This window comes from Heterodontus francisci, chromosome 36 (assembly GCF_036365525.1).
Source record: "Heterodontus francisci isolate sHetFra1 chromosome 36, sHetFra1.hap1, whole genome shotgun sequence".
In the NCBI taxonomy this organism is placed as follows: domain Eukaryota; kingdom Metazoa; phylum Chordata; class Chondrichthyes; order Heterodontiformes; family Heterodontidae; genus Heterodontus; species Heterodontus francisci.
The window spans coordinates 27,984,202-28,003,988 of NC_090406.1; the positions used below are offsets into that span (position 1 = coordinate 27,984,202).

The 19,787-nt window shown below is 45.7% G+C and overlaps 1 protein-coding gene across 4 annotated transcripts in view; it reads right to left on the reverse strand.

Annotated features, from left to right (window-relative positions):
* zap70 (zeta chain of T cell receptor associated protein kinase 70) overlaps positions 1-19,787 on the reverse strand; it is a 143,345-nt gene that overhangs the window by 6,462 nt on the left and 117,096 nt on the right. For all 4 annotated transcript variants that reach the window (XM_068016397.1, XM_068016398.1, XM_068016399.1 and 1 more), the window contains 5 exons: positions 15,972-16,143; positions 15,336-15,542; positions 12,430-12,622; positions 3,062-3,202; positions 210-322 (listed from right to left, as the gene is read on the reverse strand). In XM_068016397.1, coding sequence (XP_067872498.1) covers positions 210-322; positions 3,062-3,202; positions 12,430-12,622; positions 15,336-15,542; positions 15,972-16,143 — 826 coding nt within the window. The remainder of the gene's footprint in view (positions 1-209; positions 323-3,061; positions 3,203-12,429; positions 12,623-15,335; positions 15,543-15,971; positions 16,144-19,787) is intronic.

Genomic DNA, 19,787 nt, shown 5'->3' on the forward strand with positions numbered 1-19,787 from the left:
ATCAAGTTGGCATTCTAGAATATGCCAATAGACATGCTGCAGATAATAGATAATGGTGTATTTTGAATCTCTCCATGTTTATAAATTCAGATTAAGAGTATCTGGTTGATTTAAGACTGAATACTGGATGTGGGAGATTCATACATTCCATAAACCATCATTCACATATTGAGCTAAAGATGAATATCTGTAAATCCATTTGAACTTACTTGTAAGTCCAGCACTTTTGCATCAGTTCATGCAGTTCATCTGGGCACTCAGCAGGACGATCCAATCGACCCCCTTGCTCAATAAATGTAACAACTTCTGGGCCTTTCATTTTCTGTAAAATTGAATAGATTCACTTTTACTACCTGTAGAGATGACTTAAAAGCCCAGGAACTGATATAGTGTGCAACCGGTCCGATTACTGGCATATTCCAGCTGTTTTTCAGGATTGGGCTCATTTGGCCATTTACTACCCCCTCACCCCGCAATATTCCTGATTCTAAAGATATATAATTCATGGGAACTCCTGTCCACACAGTTGCTCACACTTGGTAAGCAGTTTAAATGTCTACAGCATTCATTTAATTAGCTTCGTTTCTCCCCAAGATAGCTGGGGAGGGCAAGGGCTGCACTGAAAAAGTGGCTGAAGGTTGAGACTTCTTGCCCACACATAGCCAATAGGATAACATAGTCTGGAGCAGCCCATAAGAAAGGAGCTACCCTGTATGGAACAGATGGGCAACTTTCACAAAAAATAGTCATCAGCAAGTCTTACAGGAGATAGCTGATTGCTGTCTGCACTACCGAGTCTACATCTGATCAGAAACAAAATGGCTGACCTGAAGAAAGTCAACAATGTAAGATTTCTACATGATGTCAGCATCAGCGATGCCCACATGCCATAACAAAAAACAAAAAAAGGTATGTGTGCCAGAAAGTGTTCCCTCATAAAATGTAAGTCATTTATTGCTCTCCTTTCCAAATTATTTGTGCAAATGTATCCAGTACGTTTCTGCCAGAAGATAGTGAGATAAAGTGAGGTAGGAAGCCTGTTACCTCTGGGGCTCTCTTGATGGATGCAAATAGTCAGTTCCAGTCCTGTATATACATTAGTTCTTAAGGATATTGGGACAGATCAGAAGGAATGAGGCTAGTTAAGTGCATCTAGTGATCATGTCCTGGAGCTTGCTTAATTGCTTTAGAGTCAGGGAAAATTTCCCAGATGTTTTACTTTCTGAAATTGGCCACAATTTTCATTATACTCTGTTTTGTTCTGCCTCCACATGATTAGTGAGGGTAGTGTATGTGGTTGCACTATCTAATGGATGAGTATTGATTGGTCCAATGGCGTTTTCTCAGCTTTCTTGTTCATATGCTAATATGAAAAAAAAAGTCCTGTTGGAACTGGCGCCCTCACATAAATACCAGAAAGACCCATGGGATAAAAAAAAGCACTGCATATGTGCATGCTAGAAACATTTGTCCCCAGATGGATGAATACATGAAATGTCCATCTTACAAGCTAAATAGAATGAAAAGACAAGTGATAGTGAGGGATACAAAAGTCAAATGAGCATTTTATTTACAAAGCTAGAGCAATTATAGGTAAATTCAACATAATATATAATTAGTTACAGTCACCAGCAATCTGAAATATTATTTTGAAATGAATACTCAGTGCTTTGCCCATACCATGGTCATGCTGTGTAATATTGCAACAACCTTTACAAAGGAAAAATAGCTATTATAAAATCTCCCCTGATAGTTTAGAAGGTAAATACATTGCATGGTGTGTTAATGAGCCACACAGATCAGGAATGAAGAAGGGTCACTGACCCGAAACGTTAACTTTGCTTCTCTTTTCACAGATGCTGCCAGACCTGCTGAGTGGTTCCAGCATTTCTTGTTTTTATTTCAGGAACTGCTTAATTTGATCCATCGACCATTTGACTAACTGAAACAGTAGCGCCATTATAATTAACTTTAGCCTCATTGATGGGATTGTTACGTGTGAAGAATAGTTACTAGCTGACCATTCATGTTAAAATGCATATGTAGGGACATTAGATAAATGCTTATCTTCAATGCCCTCTGCAGCTTTCTGGCACTTTCTCTACAGGCTAACATGCGATGAATGGTCAATTCGGAAAGGCACTGGAAGGCTCCAGCCACCTATATAACCCATACCCCAGTATAAGCAACTGCTCTCAGGAAAGGAGGGATGAAGATTAGGGGGAAATGACGATAAAACCATTATACTGTTACGTCAGTGTCCTAGATAAGTTTCCATCATCCCAGAATTAAAATTAGATTATTATTTTCTAGTTACCCATTTACCTTGGGCAGCTTATCACAGATGATGGGAGATCTGTGTGGGAGATTCAAAGGAGAATTGAGATAGCCAAGACCAGCTTTGTCAGAATGAAGGACTTGTTAATATCAAAGAAACTGAGACTGAATCTTCGGAAAAGAATGCTGAGGTGCAATATTTTGTTATCTATGTTATAAGCCTCAGGGACATGGACAACAATAGACTATCAATAAGCTGAATGCATTTAAGATGTGGACATATCGGAGGATGTTCCGCATATCTTATACAGTCAAAAGACTGATGAGGAAGTGCTGGAATTGGCTGGAGAAAAGAGGAAAATTAGTGCACAACATCAAAGGGAGAAAGATTTGGTCAAACCATTAGAGCAGAGAGTAGACAGAGGCAATTATTGGAAGGAAAGATCGATGGAAAACATAGATTAGGGAAGCAGAGAAGAAAATGGAAGACAGATATAATGGACTGGATTCAGTTGATCTATGCAGAATGTGTAAGGATAGCACAGCACAGACAGAGGTGGAGATCCATGACAGTCACCTTCTGGGAAGAAGATGGCACCAACGAACGAATTTGTTTAAAAACAAATCTGGCTGAGTTTGCCTGAACTGTACTAATCTTGAAAAGTTGTTCATTGGAAAGATCTTCAATTTCTCTGAAGAGTGGATTCAAACATTATCTGAAGTGAAGTAAAGTGGTTTTGAACACTGCCGCCCACAATATCACACAAACATGACATGAGCTTACCTTATATGGCTTTTGTCCGTAAGTCAATGCCTCCCACATAGTCACACCAAAGCTCCAGACATCAGCCTTGCTAGAAAATTTCCGGAAATTTATACACTCTGGTGCATACCATTTGACTGGCCATTTTCCAGCAGTTCGAGCCTAAGAGCAAACAAGAGTAAATATCTCACTAAAAAATTATTTAATAAATGCTTTCACTATAGTTCAGTGTAATTTCAGAACATTGTGTGATGCTGAGTTACGTAGACCAGGAATGTTCCAGCTTCAATTCGGGTAACATGGTGATGGGTAAGGGCATGAAATTGGGCTGCCAACCAATTGCCTTGCCATCTGAATTTTTCTTGCCCTACTCCTACCTGCTCATCGCATGCAAATAGTATTGGGGAAGAGCATAGTTCCCAGCCCATTTCCCTCCCATCCACAAGCAAAATACTGCAGATGCTGGAAATTTGAAATAAAACAAAAAAATGTTGGAATCACTCAGCAGGTCTGACAGCATCTGTGGAAAGAGAGAAACAGTATCAACAGAACTAAAGTCTGATGAAATGTCATCAACTTGAAACATTGGGCGAAATATTTCCGCTGTAGGACAAGTCCTGCCACTGGAGCTGAAAGCGGGAGAGAACCTTGCTCCAACAGGCCGTGGGACCCTGGGGCAGCAACTTGTCATTGGCGGTCAATTAACAGGCCGCTGCTGGGGCTGCCATCAAATTAAGGACAATGGCCCCACTTCCTAGCGCTACCAGCCCAATCAGAAGGCTGGCAGCTCAGCAGCCTTGGTAGCACCACCACTAGCAGTGGCCACTGCTAAAGCTGCAGTTTCAGGACAAGGACACATCAACGGCCCGGAAAATTCAATCCATTACAGATGCTGCCATGAGCTGCTGAGTGTTTCCAGTATTTCTATTTTTATTGTCTTCCATCCACCCTTTTCCATGCACTCTCCAGGACTGTCTGGTTAACCATGGTAGTCGCTTTGGGGTACCCGAAAGCCTGTTGTCTGTGATTCTATCAAGTCTTCTGGGTCCATTGGCCCTATTAAGTGATCTTATGACCTCTTCTGATGTTACAGCAGGTGTCCTGCTGCAGCTTCACCTGTATCTTACTGAAGCCCAGTGTTGACCTCTTGTGAGGTGGGAATTGCTTAACGGTGGTATCAGAAAAATCAAGGCCGCTCAATCTAGCAATTCCCATTGAAGAACTTAATGGACAGAAAGCAACTATGGAGTTAAACCTTAGCATGAGTCATAGCCTTCAGGAGCATTGGAGAGAAAATCGAAGCAAACAAACCTGAGATTACCATGTACATGATTTAATTTAGCAACAATCCCAGTCCCGATCCCCTATCACCCCTGTGCCTGCTGACTTACATTGGCCCCCAGTCAAGCAACATCTTGATTTTAAAATTCTCATCCTTGTTTTCAAATCCGTCCATGGCCCCACCCCTCCCTATTTCCGTAATCTCCTCCAGCCCTATAACCCTCCAAGATATATGTGCTTCTCTAATTCTGGCCTCTTTTGCATCCCTGATTTTATTTGCTCCATCATTGATGGGCGCACCTTCAGTTGCCTAGGCCCCGAGCTCTGGAATACCCTCCCTAACATCTCCACCTCTGCGCCTCGCTTTCCTCCTTTACGGCACTTCTTAAAACCTACCTCTTTGACCAAGCTTTTGGTCATCTGATCTAATATCTCCTTTTGTGGCTCGGTGTCACACTTTGTTTTATAATGCTCCTGTGAACAGCCTTGGGACATTTAATTACGTTAAAGGTGCCATATAAATATAAGTTGTTGTTAATTGCACAGCAAAAGAAAATATGGCATAATAAATGAAGTTTTTATTTAGAATAAATTTACAAAGATAATGCACCCCAGCAAAAATGTTATCTCTATACAGAAGCATGTGGTTGTAACAATGGCACATCCAGATAACAAATTCAAATCCTTGTCTGTGCTGGAGTAGCTGATCTCAGCAAGGTGACAATACAGGATCCACAGTTTAAGTGTCCCTAGGCTAGGAAAGTGAAAAATAAATTAGAATTCCCACTCCTGATCACTATGTAAAAGATTTATCAGCCTTTAGCAGCAGGTCAGAGCATTTTCTTTTCCCAAAATATACTTTATTCATAAAAATCAGTAAAAAAAAATACATTACAAAAGAGTTCAAAACAGCACCAAGTTGACATTCCAAAAAGTGCAAAGGAAATCAGTTTTCTTCAATACAGAATTGCCTCACAACCCTTCCATTCCATTTTACCTGCCATGTACATTTTACAGCAAAACCATATCTGGTGTATACAGCCCGAGGGGTTTCCCATGGATCCAGCCCCGCAGTTCACTATGGTGGGAGGACCTTACACAGAGGTCTTTCCCCATTGAGCCTTTGCAGCGGCTGCCCCATGCTTTAGTGCGTCCCTCAGCATAGTCCCGTACCTTGGAATGTGCCAGTCTGCAACACACGGTAGTGGACAACTCTTTGCGCTGCAAGACCGGCAAATTTCAGGCAGACCAAAGAGCGTCTTTCACCGAATTGATGGTCCTCCAGCAGCAGTTGATGTTTATCTCGGTGTGCGTCCCTGGGAACAGCCCGTAGAGCACAGACTCCTGTGTTACAGAGCTGCTTGGGATGAACCTCGACAAAAACCACTGCATCTCTTTCCACACCTGCTTTGCAAAGACACATTCCAGAAGGAGGTGGGCAATTGTCTCTTCCCCACTGCATCCACCTCGAGGACAGTGTGTGGAGAGGGCGAGACTCCGGGCATGCAGGAAGGATCTGACGGGGAGGGCCCTTCTCACCACCAGCCAAGCTACGTCTCGGTGCTTGTTTGAAAGTTCTGGTGATGAGGCATTCTGCCAAATAACTTTGGCAGTCTGTTCGGGGAACCATCCGACCGGATCTACCATCTCCTTTTTCCATAGGGCCTTGCGGACATTCCGTGCAGACCACTGCCTGATGGATTGGTGGTCAAAGGTGTTTTCCCGAAGAAAGGATAGGTGGTACTGCACGGGCCAACTGGATGGAGCGTTCTGCAGCAATGTGACCAGACCCATCCTTTGTACTGGGGCTCTACGCACAGCTTGATGCAGCCGCACACGAAAGTGGTCATCAGGATGAGGGCGACGTTGGGGACATTTTTCCCGCCCTTATCCAGAGGTTTGAACATGGTGTCCCTCTGGACCTGGTCCATTTTAGATCTCCAGATAAAGAGGAAAATGGCTTGGGTGACCACCACGGCGCAGGAGTGGGGTATGGGCAAGACTTGCGCCACATATAGCAAAAACGTGAGCGCCTCACACCTGATGACCAGGTTTTTACCCACAATGGAGAGAGATCACTGCTCCCACATGCTCAGTTTATGGTGTACCCTGGCTACTCGCTCCTCCCAGGTTTTGGCACACGGCCCAGCCCTTCCGAACCATATCCCCAGAACCTTCAGGTAGTCTGACCTGATGGTGAAGGGGGCAAAGGTTCAGTCGGCCCAGTTTCCAAAGAACATGGCCTCATTCTTGCCGTGGTTGCCTCTGACCCCCGAGGCCAGTTCGAACTGGTCGCAGATGCTCATTAGTTTGTGAACGGACAGCGGATTCGAGCAGAAGATGGCGACGTCGTCCATGTACAGGGAGGCTTTTACCAGACTGCCTCCGCTGCCTGGGATTGTCACCCCTTTTATGCCTGCATCCTTCCTAATGGACTCCGCAAAAGGTTCGAAACAGCAAACAAACAAGACAGGGGAGAGAGGACAGCCCTGTCTGACTCCAGATTGGATCGGGAAACTTTTTGATTCCCACACCATTGATTGAGACTGCGCTACTGATGTTTGTGTAGAGCAGTTTGATTCAGTTGCGGATTCTCTCCCCAAACCCCATTATGGAGAACACGTCCATCATGTAGGTGTGTGATATCCTGTCAAAAGCCTTCTCCTGGTCCAAGCTGATGAGGCAGGTGTCCACCCTCCTGTCCCGTACATAGGCGATCGTATCCCTGAGTAACACAAGACTATCAGAGATCTTCCTGCCAGATACAGTGCAGGTCTGGTCAGGGTGAATCACCAACTCCAGAGCAGACTTGACCCAACTGGCGATGACTTTGGACAGAATCTTGTAGTCAACATTAAGCAGTGAGATGGGCTGCCAATTTCTGATTTCCGCCCTCTCTCCCTTCCGCTTGTAGATGAGGGTGATGATGCCTTTCCTCATGGATTCTGACATGCTGCTGGCCAGAAGCATACTCTCGTACACTTCCTGCAGGTCTGGGCCAATCCAGTCCCACAGGGCCGAATACAACTGGACCGGTAAGCCGTCGCTTCCAGGAGTTTTACTCGTCTCGAAGGAACTGATGGCGTTTGTCAGCTTATCCAGAGTTAGCGGTTTGTCCAGACTCTCCCACATGCTGTCATCTAAGACCTCCGTGCTAGATGACAGGAAGGACTGGGAAGCTGTGCTGTCTGTGGGCTTCACGTCGTACAGCCCGGTATAAAAGGATTTGCTGATCCTTAGTATGTCGGACTGCGAAGACGTTTCCGAGCCATCCTTTTCCTTCAGGCTGCTGATAACAGAGCTCTCTCTGTATACCTTTTGGAAGAAGTAACGTGAGCATGTCTCATCCTGCTCAACGGAGCGGACTCTGGACCGGAAGATGATCTTGGAGGCCTCCGTGGCAAAGAGCGAGGCCTGCTGGCTCTTTACCTCTTGGAGATCCTCCTTGACCTCGACCCCCATTGACTGCAGCTGGAGCAGATTTTGCATTCTTTTCTGGAGTTGGGACATTTCCCTCTGTCTCTCTCTTGCCCTCTGAACACCTTTGAAGATAAAGAACCTCTTGATGTTCTCCTTGATCGCCTCCCACCAGTGAACTGGAGACTCAAAGAGGGGTTTCACGGTTCTCCAACCTTTGTAATCCCTTTTGAGTTCCTCAACGTTCTCTGGGGTTAGCAGTGTGGCATTGAGCTTCCATGTCCCCCTGCCAACCCACTGGTCATCTTGTAAGTGACAGTCGGCCAGCAAGAGGCAATGTTCGGAGAAGAACACCGGCTTGACATCGGTGGATCTGACCATGACAGCACGGGACACAAACAGGAAGTCAATCCTGGAACGGGTATACCTGTCCGATCTTGACCATGTGTATCTACGCTGCGCTCCGTCTGCAGGTGTGCTGAAGATGTCGTGCAGCTTGGCATCTTTTACTGTTTCCATTAGGAATCTGGACATAGCGTCCAATTTGCTGTCGTCACTGCCGGATCGTCCAGCTGTATCGATGATGCAGTTGAAGTCACTGCCTAGAATGAATGGCCTGGACATCGCCAGCAGCAGTGGGAGCTGCTGGAAGACGGTCAGCTGCTCGCTGCATTGAACTGGAGCGTACACGTTGATCAACCAGAGCGGAGCATTGTTGTACATTACATCTGCTATGAGGAGGTGACCGCCCACCACCTCCTTAACTTCGGAGATGATGAAGTTACCTCCCCGCAGCAGAATGCCCAGGCCGGAGGAACGGGAATCATTACCCCTGACCAGATTGATGGGCCGTGGGACCACCATTGCAACCATTGCCTGTAGGTTCTGAGGTGTGGTATTCCACACTTCTGCAGAAACAGCAGATTGGCTTTGACCTTGGCAAGGTAGTCCAAGGTTGAAACACATCGTGTAATGGATTTAATGCTAAGCATGTTAATTGAAGCAGTCTTTATACCCATTTTTAAGTTAGTTGTTGCTTCCCACCCCAGTTGTCCTTGCTAGTCCCTTGGTATGTTCCTGCATACCCATAGTGTACGCAAGCTGTTACACATTCGTTGGGCTCAGAAAGCCCTCCTGGTTTCTCATGGGGGGTTTGTTCTGCTGGGGTGACATTGTGGAGGGGGGGTGCTGTCTTGTAGGCAGCAAGGCTCAGGCTGTCCTCTGCTGTTGGTGTCTTTCCCCTCTGTTCCTCCTCGAAGACATCACTGCTCCCGTCTTCCCGGAGCTGGAGTGCGGCTGACGCTTCTTTGCTCTCGGTGTCCCGGAGCTGTGGTGTGCTGGGCATGTCGCTAGGTTTGGCGCTTTGGGTTTGGGGCGCGCTGGGCCCATCACAGCTTCCAGTGCCCCGGAGCTGGGGGGCTTTATCTTCCAGCTGCTTTGAGTTTTGTCGCTTCTTTTGCAGGTGCCGTCGTTCTGGCCCTTCCTCGTCCAATGAGGAGGAGCTGCCGTAGTCTGTCTCAGAGGGTAGCCTCCTCTTGCCACTAGTTTGGGTGGTGACCTGTTCCTTTTTTGGAGGTATTTTCTTTGTGGTTTTCCTTTGTACCACTTGCCAGTAACCAGTTTGTCCATCTGCTGCCTCCTCCTCCATTATCTGTCTGTAGAGGAGGGGTTTCCGGGCAAGGGGCATGTGTTGGGTTGCTGGTTGCAGCTGCCTCCCCTTTCTTCTCCTTCTCAGGTAGACTTTCCTCGCTGTGGAGAGGGTTGCTTGTCTCCTTCCCAGCACCAGACACATTCGACGTTCCTTCTCCCGGCCTTTCCTTGGACCTTGCCACCTGGGCATAACTGAGGCAGCGTTTGGGGCAGGTTTTGTAGAGGTGGCCTGCCTCACCGCACAGGTTGCAGCACTTACTCTGCTTACAGTCCTTGGTCTGATGGCCTTCCTTCTTGCTGTTCTTGCAGACGACTATGCTGCAGTCAGCTGCCACGTGACCAGATTTGCCACAGATGCGACAAACTCTGGGCTGCCTCTCATAGACCAAGAAGCCTTGACTTCCCCCAATAGCAAAGCTGGAGGGAGGATAGATGATGGCTCCGTTGGCATCAACCTTCAAGGTCACCTTGACCTGCAGCTCGCTGGTCCAAATCCCAAATGGGTCCTAGACATCAGTGCTGATGCCAGCCATCTTGACGTACCTGACGAGGAAGGTGAGTACATCCATGAAAGGAGCATGGGAGTTATAGAGGTGAATTGTCACCACCCGGTCACGTTGTGACGCCAGCATGAAGAGTGGCTCCACTGTGAGGATCGACAGCGGCGCCTGGTTTCCCTTGTCCTTGAACACCTTCAGGAACATGATGCATCCCTCCACGTTCTTGAAAGTTGCGTCGAAATACCCACTGCTGGGGAAGTCCTGCAGGCAGAAGATGTCCACAGCTTGGAATCCACAGCAATCAACAAGGATTTTCTTAATGAAGAAAGTACGTTCAACCGGTTCACCGCCGTCCTTATCCGTCACCACCACCTGAACGGTGTTGCACACTCCCTGGCCTGAAGCTCCAGAATTGGTTACAGCCATTTTACTCAAAACCTACCTTGAACAGGATCAAAGGCCAGTGATCTTGGTCTCTCCCCTGCCAGGTAAGTAGCAGGTCAGAGCAGATAAGTCAAATAATGATGTCATCACATCAGATATATACTTATTCCCTTCTCTGCTTGAGCCCAAACTGCAAAAGACCACCTTTATATCACTATTTTCAGTTCGAAAGTCAGCCATTAGGTGCCAGATGTTGCAGTTCCGTATTTAAAGTTGGATGTGATCTACAATTTACACATCATCTTCAGCATAGTGGCAAAGTAGAAAATGCTTCAATGTGACAGTAAAGCAGGTATGCATAAGAAAATTTAATGGCTTCAATCATAATACTTTGTGGTCTTGCTTGAGAGTTTCTCCCAGGCTTATAAGATGAAGCAGATACATTTATGCTGTCCAAACTGTGGATAATTAGTCTTTCAGATGCAAAAGAAATTTTAATTTAAATTTTGTTTATTTCAACAACAGACCTTGGGTATAGTATTAACATGAATAAATTGGGTTATTTTATGATTTATTCCAGGGAGTTTATGCTTCTATTTGAAACCCATTTTTTTCAAATTCAAGTTGCATTTTATTGTTCTGCTATTGTTCTGTGGGTTTAATTCATCTAGTAATGACATTTACTTTATATTTCCTGGTAAACTTTGAAGCAGCAAGAATATTTAGAATTGCCCCATATGTGTAATTCTCTTTCCTGTTGTCCCAAAAACACTTCGATGCATTTTCACTTTTGTTTGGAAATGTAAACTACCTCCTTAATTCGCAATCCCCGTCTCCTCCATCTTCATCTCCAACACCAAGTATGAGTAGCTCATAGACCTCTTTGCTTCCCCAATTTAAAACCATCCATTCAAATGCTTCAGCTTTCAGTTCCTTCTCCTTTGCTTCTTACATCTAACCACTCTTCCCAGCTCTATGCTTACCTCTCCCACAAGCTCTGTTTGAATCCTTCCAATTTGGTTTCCACCCCAGTCAGAGCCCTGACTACTTTGATTTACATGATGGCACATTAGTTCTTCTTGTCCTCCTTAGTCATTATGCAATATTCAACATGATTGACTAAGCCATCCACATTCGCTGCCTCTCTTCCACAGTTGAGTTGCATAAGACTGCTCCGATAGTCCCAACACAGACTGAGCAATGTCAGTAATTCTTCTCCTCCTCTAGACACTTAGTCAGCTCCAAAGTTCTCCAAGGATCCATCCTGTTTCAAACTAACTTCCACTCATCCAATACCATGCCATTGCTCCCCTCATCGAAGTCATTGATATAAATTGTAAAAAAGTTGAGGCCCCAGCACAGACCCCTGCCGGACTCTACTTATTACATCCTGCCAATCAGAAAAGGACCATTTATGCATACTCTCTGTTTTCTGCCAGGCAGCCATTCTTCTATCCATGCTAATATGTTACCCCCTACACCATGAGCTCCTACTTTTCACAATAACTTTTTTTGTGGCACCTTGTCAAATGACTTCTGGAAATCCAAGTACAGTATGTCAACGGGCTGCCCTTTTTCCACAGCGCATGCTACTCCTTCAAAGAACTCCAATAAATTGGTTAAACGTGATTTCCCTTTCACAAAACTAGACTGACTATTCCTGATTACCTTGAGTTTTTCTAAATGGCCAACTATAGCCTCCTTAATGAGTGATTCTAACACCTTCCCCACGACAGACGTCAAGCTAACTGGCCTATAGTTACCTGTTTCTGCTTCCCCCGCTTCTTGAATAGAGGGTTTATTTTTTGCTACTTTCCTGTCTGATGGAATCTTCCCAGAACCTAGCAAATTTTAAAAAATTATCAACGCAACTACTATCTAATTAGCCACCTCTTTTAAGACCCTAGGATGAAACCCATCATGACCCGGGGACTTGTCAACCCATAGCTCCATCAGTTTGCTCAGTACTGCTTCCCTGGTGATTATAATTTCAGCAAGTTCCTCTCTTCCTTCCACCTCCTGATTTACAGCTATTACTGGAATGTTTTTTGTATCCTCTCATGAAGACAGAAGCAAAATATTTGTTCATTTCATTTGCCATTTCCTTATTCAACTCCAGATACTTAAATATTTGAATTGGATTGTCATCAGGTTTACCTTGTAGTAGCTGTCATCAGCACCTATTGCTTTGGACAATCCAAAATCACTAATCTTGGCGTAATGCTGATTGACAAGTAGGACATTTCTGGCAGCAAGATCCCTGTGCACAAAATGATTTTCCTCCAGATACTTCATTCCCATGGAAACTTGGTGGAGTAATTCAACAACGTTGTCTATAGAAAGCTGATCTCTGGTGAGAAAATATATTAGGAAAGTCATATTTTTAGATTATCTGGTAGAGATGTTTTCTGCCAATAATAGATACTTGAAATGTACCTTAGGCTAAACAATATCTTATTTCTTTTCTTCAAATTATGATAAAAAAATTGAGAACAGAACTACATACAAAAATGAACATCTATTGTAAAGTTATGAAAAGACATCGACAAAGTAAAGACATCTAGAAAATGTACAGGAATGTACCAATGGTCTTTTATTGTAAACCATTGCTCTTCAAAAGAACTGACCCTGACCATTGTTTCAATTTTTAAAGATTTCTAAGTCTATGAAGAAGCTATGGACAATGTTGATCTTTGTTTTCTCATTATGTAGCATGATAGGTTGATCAAACATTTCAAAGTGCAACATTACTACAGCTACCCAGTTAGAGCAATGTGGAGGAACTAGTAAATTACATACTAAAAATGTTTTCAGGCAAAACTATAAAATACAGGCACCCAATAAAAATTTGGTCTAGCTTTAAGGTTGAGGATGCACAAATTGTTTGATAGTTTAACAAAAAAAACCACTAAGTAACACTGAGATGCATAACTCATGAAACAAAAAGGCAGACTAGTTGTACAAATCATTTGTGGTTTAATTTTCAGTAAACCACTGAAACTGACTCATTCGTTAGTTTTGCTACATGAATTGAAAGTTGTTTTGCTATTCAGTGACAAACATATATTCAACTTTGACGCAAGATTGGGATGGTACTCAGAAACACTCTTCTATGAAAAGGGCCTTTTCAAAATATCTGGACGCTCTCCAGTTTTTTTTATTTGCTCATGGGATGTGGGCGTTGCTGGCTATGTCAGCATTTATTGCCCATCCCTAATTGCCCTTGAGAAGGTGGTGGTGAGCTGCCTTCTTGAGCCACTGCAGCCCTTGAGATGTAAGTGCACCCACAGTGCTGTTAGGAAGGGAGTTCCAGGATTTTGACCCAGTGACAGTGAAGGAACGGCGCTATAGTTCCAAGTCAGGATCGTGTGTGGCTTGGAGGGCAACTTGCAGTGGTGTTCCCATGCATTTGTTGCCCTTGTCCTTCTAGGTGTTAGGGGTCGTGGGTTTGGAAGGTGCTGTTGAAGGGGTCTTGGTGAGTTGCTGAAGTGCATGTTGTAGATGGTACACACTGCTGCCACTTTGTGCCAGAGGTGGAAGGAGTGAATGTTTATGGTGGTGGGTGGGGTGCCAATCAAGGGGGCTGCTTTGTCCTGAATGTTCTTGTGTGTTGTTGGAGCTGCACCCATCCAGGTAAAGCCTGGCTCTGGTATAAAATTAAAACCTGACCCGGGCCCGACCCGACAATAGCCAACCCGAACCCGACCCAGGCCCAAGTTCTTTAATTTTTTTAAATGCCCGACCCGACCTGAAAATAACAAACATATTATTGAAACAGAAAAAAATCGTAAATTAAAACGGAAACAATACGAAATAAAACAGTACAGTCCAGCCCAACCCGACCCGGGTCTGAATGCTGGACGCAGAATACAGACTCGAACCCGACACGTGTAGTCGGGCTTGGTCAGGTTCAGGTCGGGTAGCCAGGCTTTACATCGAGGCAAGTGGAGAGTATTCTATCACACTCCTGACTTGTGCCTTGCAGATGGTGGACAGGCACTGGGGAGACAGGAAGCAAGTTACTTGCCGCAGAATTCCTTCCTAGCCTCTGACCTGCTCTTGTAGCCACAGTATTTATGTGGCTGGTCCAGTTCAGTTTCTGGTCAATGCTAATCCCCAGGATGTTGATAGTGGGGGATTGAACGATGGTAATGTCATTGAAAATCAAGGGGTGATGGTTAGATTCTCTCTTATTTGTGATGGTCATTGCCTGGTGTGAATTTTACTTGTCAATTATCAGCCCAAGCCTGGTTGTTGTCGAGGTCTGGCTGCATATGGACACGGACTGCTTCAGTATCTGTGGAGTCACGAATGGTGCTGAACATTGTGAAATCATTAGCAAACATCTCCACTTCTGACCTTGTGATGGAGGGAAGGTGAAGCAGCTGAAGATAGTTGGGCCTAGGACACTATACTGAGGAACTCCTGGAACTGAGATGATTGATCTCCAGTACTGCAAGATATTGGCCACATAATTCTAATCTATGGGACGAGGTTGAGGGGAAAGTACTATCACACTTGTTATAAATGGCAGCTTTCATTACATAAAAAATGCTGCAGAAGTTTTGAATCTTTTAAGCAAAATGTATTCAAAGCTGTAGGTTTTTTAAACTGTACTTCCTCCAACCCTAATATATTGTTTGACTGCTCACAATGTGATCTCTTCTCTACATCGGGAGACTAAAAGCAAATTGGATGAATGGCCTTACTTGGAAACTCTGCTGTACTCAATGTGCGGTTCATGTTTTTACCGGACAGCTTAGCTCCTTTCACACGTATATGGAATCAAGTGGGCAGAATATCAACTCTCAGTCACAAGTCTGTGCCACTTGTTCACAATAATGAGCTCACCTGTCCTGTAAAATACCAACAATGTCTTATATGGACAAGTGGTGGGAAGCTTATTCATGCCTGTTAAACTCCAACCGTATCCTTACATTACACTTGAAGGAGGTTCTTATTTTTGTCAACCTCTATCTCTGCTCTTCATTTTAGGTAAGTGGGATGTGCCGTAATGGGGAGAGTGTGTACTTATAACCAGGAATATTTGCACCAATGCTCACTTTTTGCCAGACAGAAACTTGTTGAGTGGACCTCCAGCAGCCATCTCCATCACCAGCATCAGATGTTCTGCTTGACACACTCCTATCATTCGCACAATGTAAGGATTGTCCAGTTTCTGCATAAATTCTGCTTCTTTCATTAGTTCTTCCTTTAATGATTTTTCATTATCATTTTTCAGTACTTTGATAGCGACATCAATCTGCTTCCTGGATTAAAAAATAAGCACACCAAATAGGAGCTGTCTCATCTCATAAATATGGAAATGTGCATGAAATTCTCAATCTTCTATTGTCTCTGTCAGTCACTTTTGATTTTTATCATTTTAACTGTATTGACTTCCTTAATTTTGATTTTCTAATATGCTTTCTTGTTTGTTTTCAATTGGTCCACTGAATGTCTACCTTGTCCTATTATCATTCCACTTTCTCCTACTTTTCTGTTAACACACTTTACGTCATGTCGACATTGACCTGCTGCTACCTTGTTTATTTAACAGTCTTTCACCTCTATGATAATTTATTCTTTTGTCCATGACAAATGCTTTGAATGGCCACACTGTATGTTGGGTTTACTCACTGAACTGTCAGGGTATTTTTCAAGGGTTAATGTGTTACTTTTGCGTTGAAATTACTTACTTTCTCATCCTGTACACCCCTTTTTTCACACAGCCGAAGTTGCCAGATCCTAGCTCCACTTCATCTATTAGCAAGCATTCTCGCTTCAGGTACAATGTCTTGTCTTTTAACTCTTCAGGGTCACTGTAGGGGCTTACATATGAATCTGTATCCATAGGAAGAATCCGACGTCCTGCACATGAAGAGTTTTCAGATTAATTAAACATACTTGAAGTTTATACTATGGTATTGTTTAAGGGGAGTTTATCAACCTTTCAAACATTTGAAACTTCTTATTTCTTTGAGTATATTTTGAACTCAGAGCATGCCAGTAATAGGAAAGGAAATATGTAGACTACTTGAGTCAAATAATGTCATCATCAAATTTCCCAATTCTGATCTTACATGGCCAGATACAGAACAAGACTTTCTGCTCTGTCCCAAGAATATATCTAGCATCAATTTCAGCACAAAACCTGAAATAAAAACAGAAAATGCTGGAAATACTCAGCAGGTCAGGGAGCATCTGTGGAGAGAGAAACAGAGTTGATGGGTGGAATTTTACGGGAGACGGGATGGAAGGCAGGGGGCCCATAAAATAGTGATGGACGGTGGTGGGGGGGGTTGGAGGTGGGCGGAGTGCCTGTTGCCTTCCCTTCATCCCGCGATTATGTTGGGGGTGAGAAAGGCCAAAGATGGTCTTCCCACACAGAGGCAAATTAAGTCCCTTAAGTTGCCAATTAATAACCACTTAAGGGCCTCTTCCCATCACCACTGGAATTAAACAAGTGTTGCAGGGGGGGGGGGGGTCCTCCGCCACGGGAGGTTGCCCAGTAAAACAAGGCGACCTCCCTGCAGGCTTGCTGGTGGGGGGCCACCTCTGTGGGTAATCTGTGGCCCTCGAAGGTCCCCTAGTTGCAAAGGCAGCCCTTCTGTTAACACCCCACCTGCCCTCAACACACACCTTCCCCCTTCCACTGCTGAAGCCTACCTGACTGGCCCTGGTGACGCCCCCTCCCTTACCTTGGGTCCAGAGCTCCATGGCTGCTCCTGGTCCCAGGCCTGGTGTAGTACTGGCAGTGGCCACCACTCCCGGTGGTGCTGCCGATACTACTGACCTACCAGCCCTCTGATTGGCCGGCAGCTCTCTAAGGCAGGAGTCCAGTCGCTAAAGGAATGGAGACCACGCACCGGGCAGATAACTGCCCAAGTGCCCTTGAATTGTGTCGATGGGATGGGGGGGTGGGGGTGCGTGGCGGGAGGGCTCTGAAGGCCAAGGCAGGGTTCCTCTCGTCTGTACAGCCCGTCGTCGGAACCCCTGCATGCTGGACTACATTCAGCCAAATGTGTCAGATCAACCTGAAACATTCTGATTTTTCTTCCAAGGTTGGGAAACCAACCTCAACTGTTTCTGCATCTTGATCCTGCCTCGGAGTGGGGGCAAGCAGTCACAGGCCCCGATTATCATGGAGGTAGCCTGCTAATTGGCTGAAGTGGGGGAGGGGATGGTTTGGTGGCCAATTAGCGGCTACGGGGGCAGGAATGGAGGTGAGACTGAACGAGTGTGGGCCCTATATAAACAGAGCATAGCAGCCATTACCAGCGCCCTTCTTTTACTCAGTGATTTGAAGCAGCAGTGATGGGAGAGGAAAGGCAGAGGTCCGGCACCCGGAGCAGGACTGCCCCTTGCTTCACAGATGCTGACCTCCTTGAGGCAGTGAAGGCGAGGAGGGAGTTGCTTTTTCAGGAGGGTGGCAGGAGGAGGGCACCCTCCCAAGCCAAGCAGGCATGAATCAAGATTGCTGAGACTGTCAGCAGTCAAAGTGTGGTGAGGAAGAACTGGGTCCAGTACTGGAAAGGGATCAATGACCATATTTGATCTGGCAAGGTGAGTGCGACACCAGAACCTCATGACAGGCTTCTGGGTATTGAACCTCCAGCAGACGAGCCTGAGGCTGCATGCTGCTCCAGATGGTGGGAGGAATGTGAGCCCAGGGTATCTACTGACACCTCTGCAAGACTCAGAGCCCGAACACTGCTGAGGACTTGCCAGAACTGATACCTGCAGCTTCCTCTGTCAGTGACCCAATGGCATTGACCATAGCGACAATTTTTTATTTATTTTATTTTATTTAGAGATACAGCACTGAAACAGGCCCTTCGGCCCACCGAGTCTGTGCCGACCATCAACCACCCATTTATACTAACCCTACACTAATCCCATATTCCTATCACATCCCCACCTGTCCCTATATTCCCCTACCACCAACCTATACTAGGGGCAATTTATAATGGCCAATTTACCTATCAACCTGCAAGTCTTTGGCTGTGGGAGGAAACCGGAGCACCCGGCTAAAACCCACACAGACACAGGGAGAACTTGCAAACTCCACACAGGCAGTACCCAGAATTGAACCCGGGTCACTGGAGCTGTAAGGCTGCGGTGCTAACCACTGCGCCACTATGCCTTATCTCTCCCTCTTTTGTCCTTGCAGGAGAAAACAGCTCACAACACCTGAGAAAGGTGTTGACAGGAGGAGGAGTGCCCCAGCTGCACATTGTAACTACACTGGAGGAGGGAACCATGGGGATTGCCAGGGTGTTCCCCCACCAGGAGCAAGTCAGGAGTGAGACGGGCATTCCTGGTGGAGAGGTTGAAAAGGTACTGCAAAGTGTAAATGAGAGGGGTGTCAAACAGCATGCTACAAACTCAGCTACATTGGGAAGCCTCAGCCCAGGATAAACCTCTGCTTTCCAAAGCTAGTTCTCATGATCTCTTTTTGTATCTCCCACAGTTTCTGACATTGAGAGGAAAGGTCAGAGTCTTGTGTCTGCATCAGGGCAAGTGCTGGCATCAGAGACATCAGAGGAAGTATCATCACATCTTACAAGTGCAGCCTCCACCACCTAAGATAGTCACCTCCGTGGGTCCTCATGGCCACCCCTCACAGTGCACCATCATCTTCATCATCAGCCTTCTTGGCCCCTGTGACTGAGGGACCATCTATGCAGCAGAGCCCATTGACACCGGTGCAGTTGCCTCTGGAAGTGCCCCCACTGGCAACTCCATGACGAGGACGCTCGCCATGTGCATCTCAAATGCAAGCAGACACATGCCTCCACCACATCTGAGGCCACAGGAGGGGAGCACTGCAGAGAAGAGGCCAAGAGTGGCGGCCACCACGTTGGGCAGAGTACTGACTGGGTCACTGGAGTTTGCCTCACCTGTAAATGAGCACTTCTCTTTTTCAACACTATGTAAATATTGACAGATGACACCAGGCATGTGAGCCTCCATTCTTTAATGGAAAGACAGAAAAAGAGGGAAGAGGTGGTGAAGGGAAGCTAGGCTCCTTGAAGGGACCTCTGAAACTTCTGCATCCTTCATTGGTGGTAGATTGGATCTATTCCAGGCTGCGCCTTCAATGGAAGTGCTCTCAGAGGCAGCTCAAAGTGAGTTCCAGACCATGCCATCCCCCTGGATTAGAAGGGCTCAGCTGAAACGTGCTTGGATCAGATGATCCCTGATGTTGATGGCATTCTGACAAGACCCTTGAGTCCTGCACCAGTCCTGGCCACCTCCCTGTGCAGTCAGGGCATCTCTGTGTTCTACATCATCCTCCTCCTCTTCCTCCACCTCTTCCACGTCCTGCGCCTCCTCTTCCTCCGATGAACTGTGTTGTTCCAGGGCCTCACCCTCTTCAATGTCCACACCTCTCTGGAGGGCCATGTTATGAAAGCACAGCAGACCATGACAAGACATGAGACCCTTGCAGAATTGCACTGCAGGGCGCCACTTGGCCAGTCCAGGCACTGGAAACTCATCTTCAGAAGCCC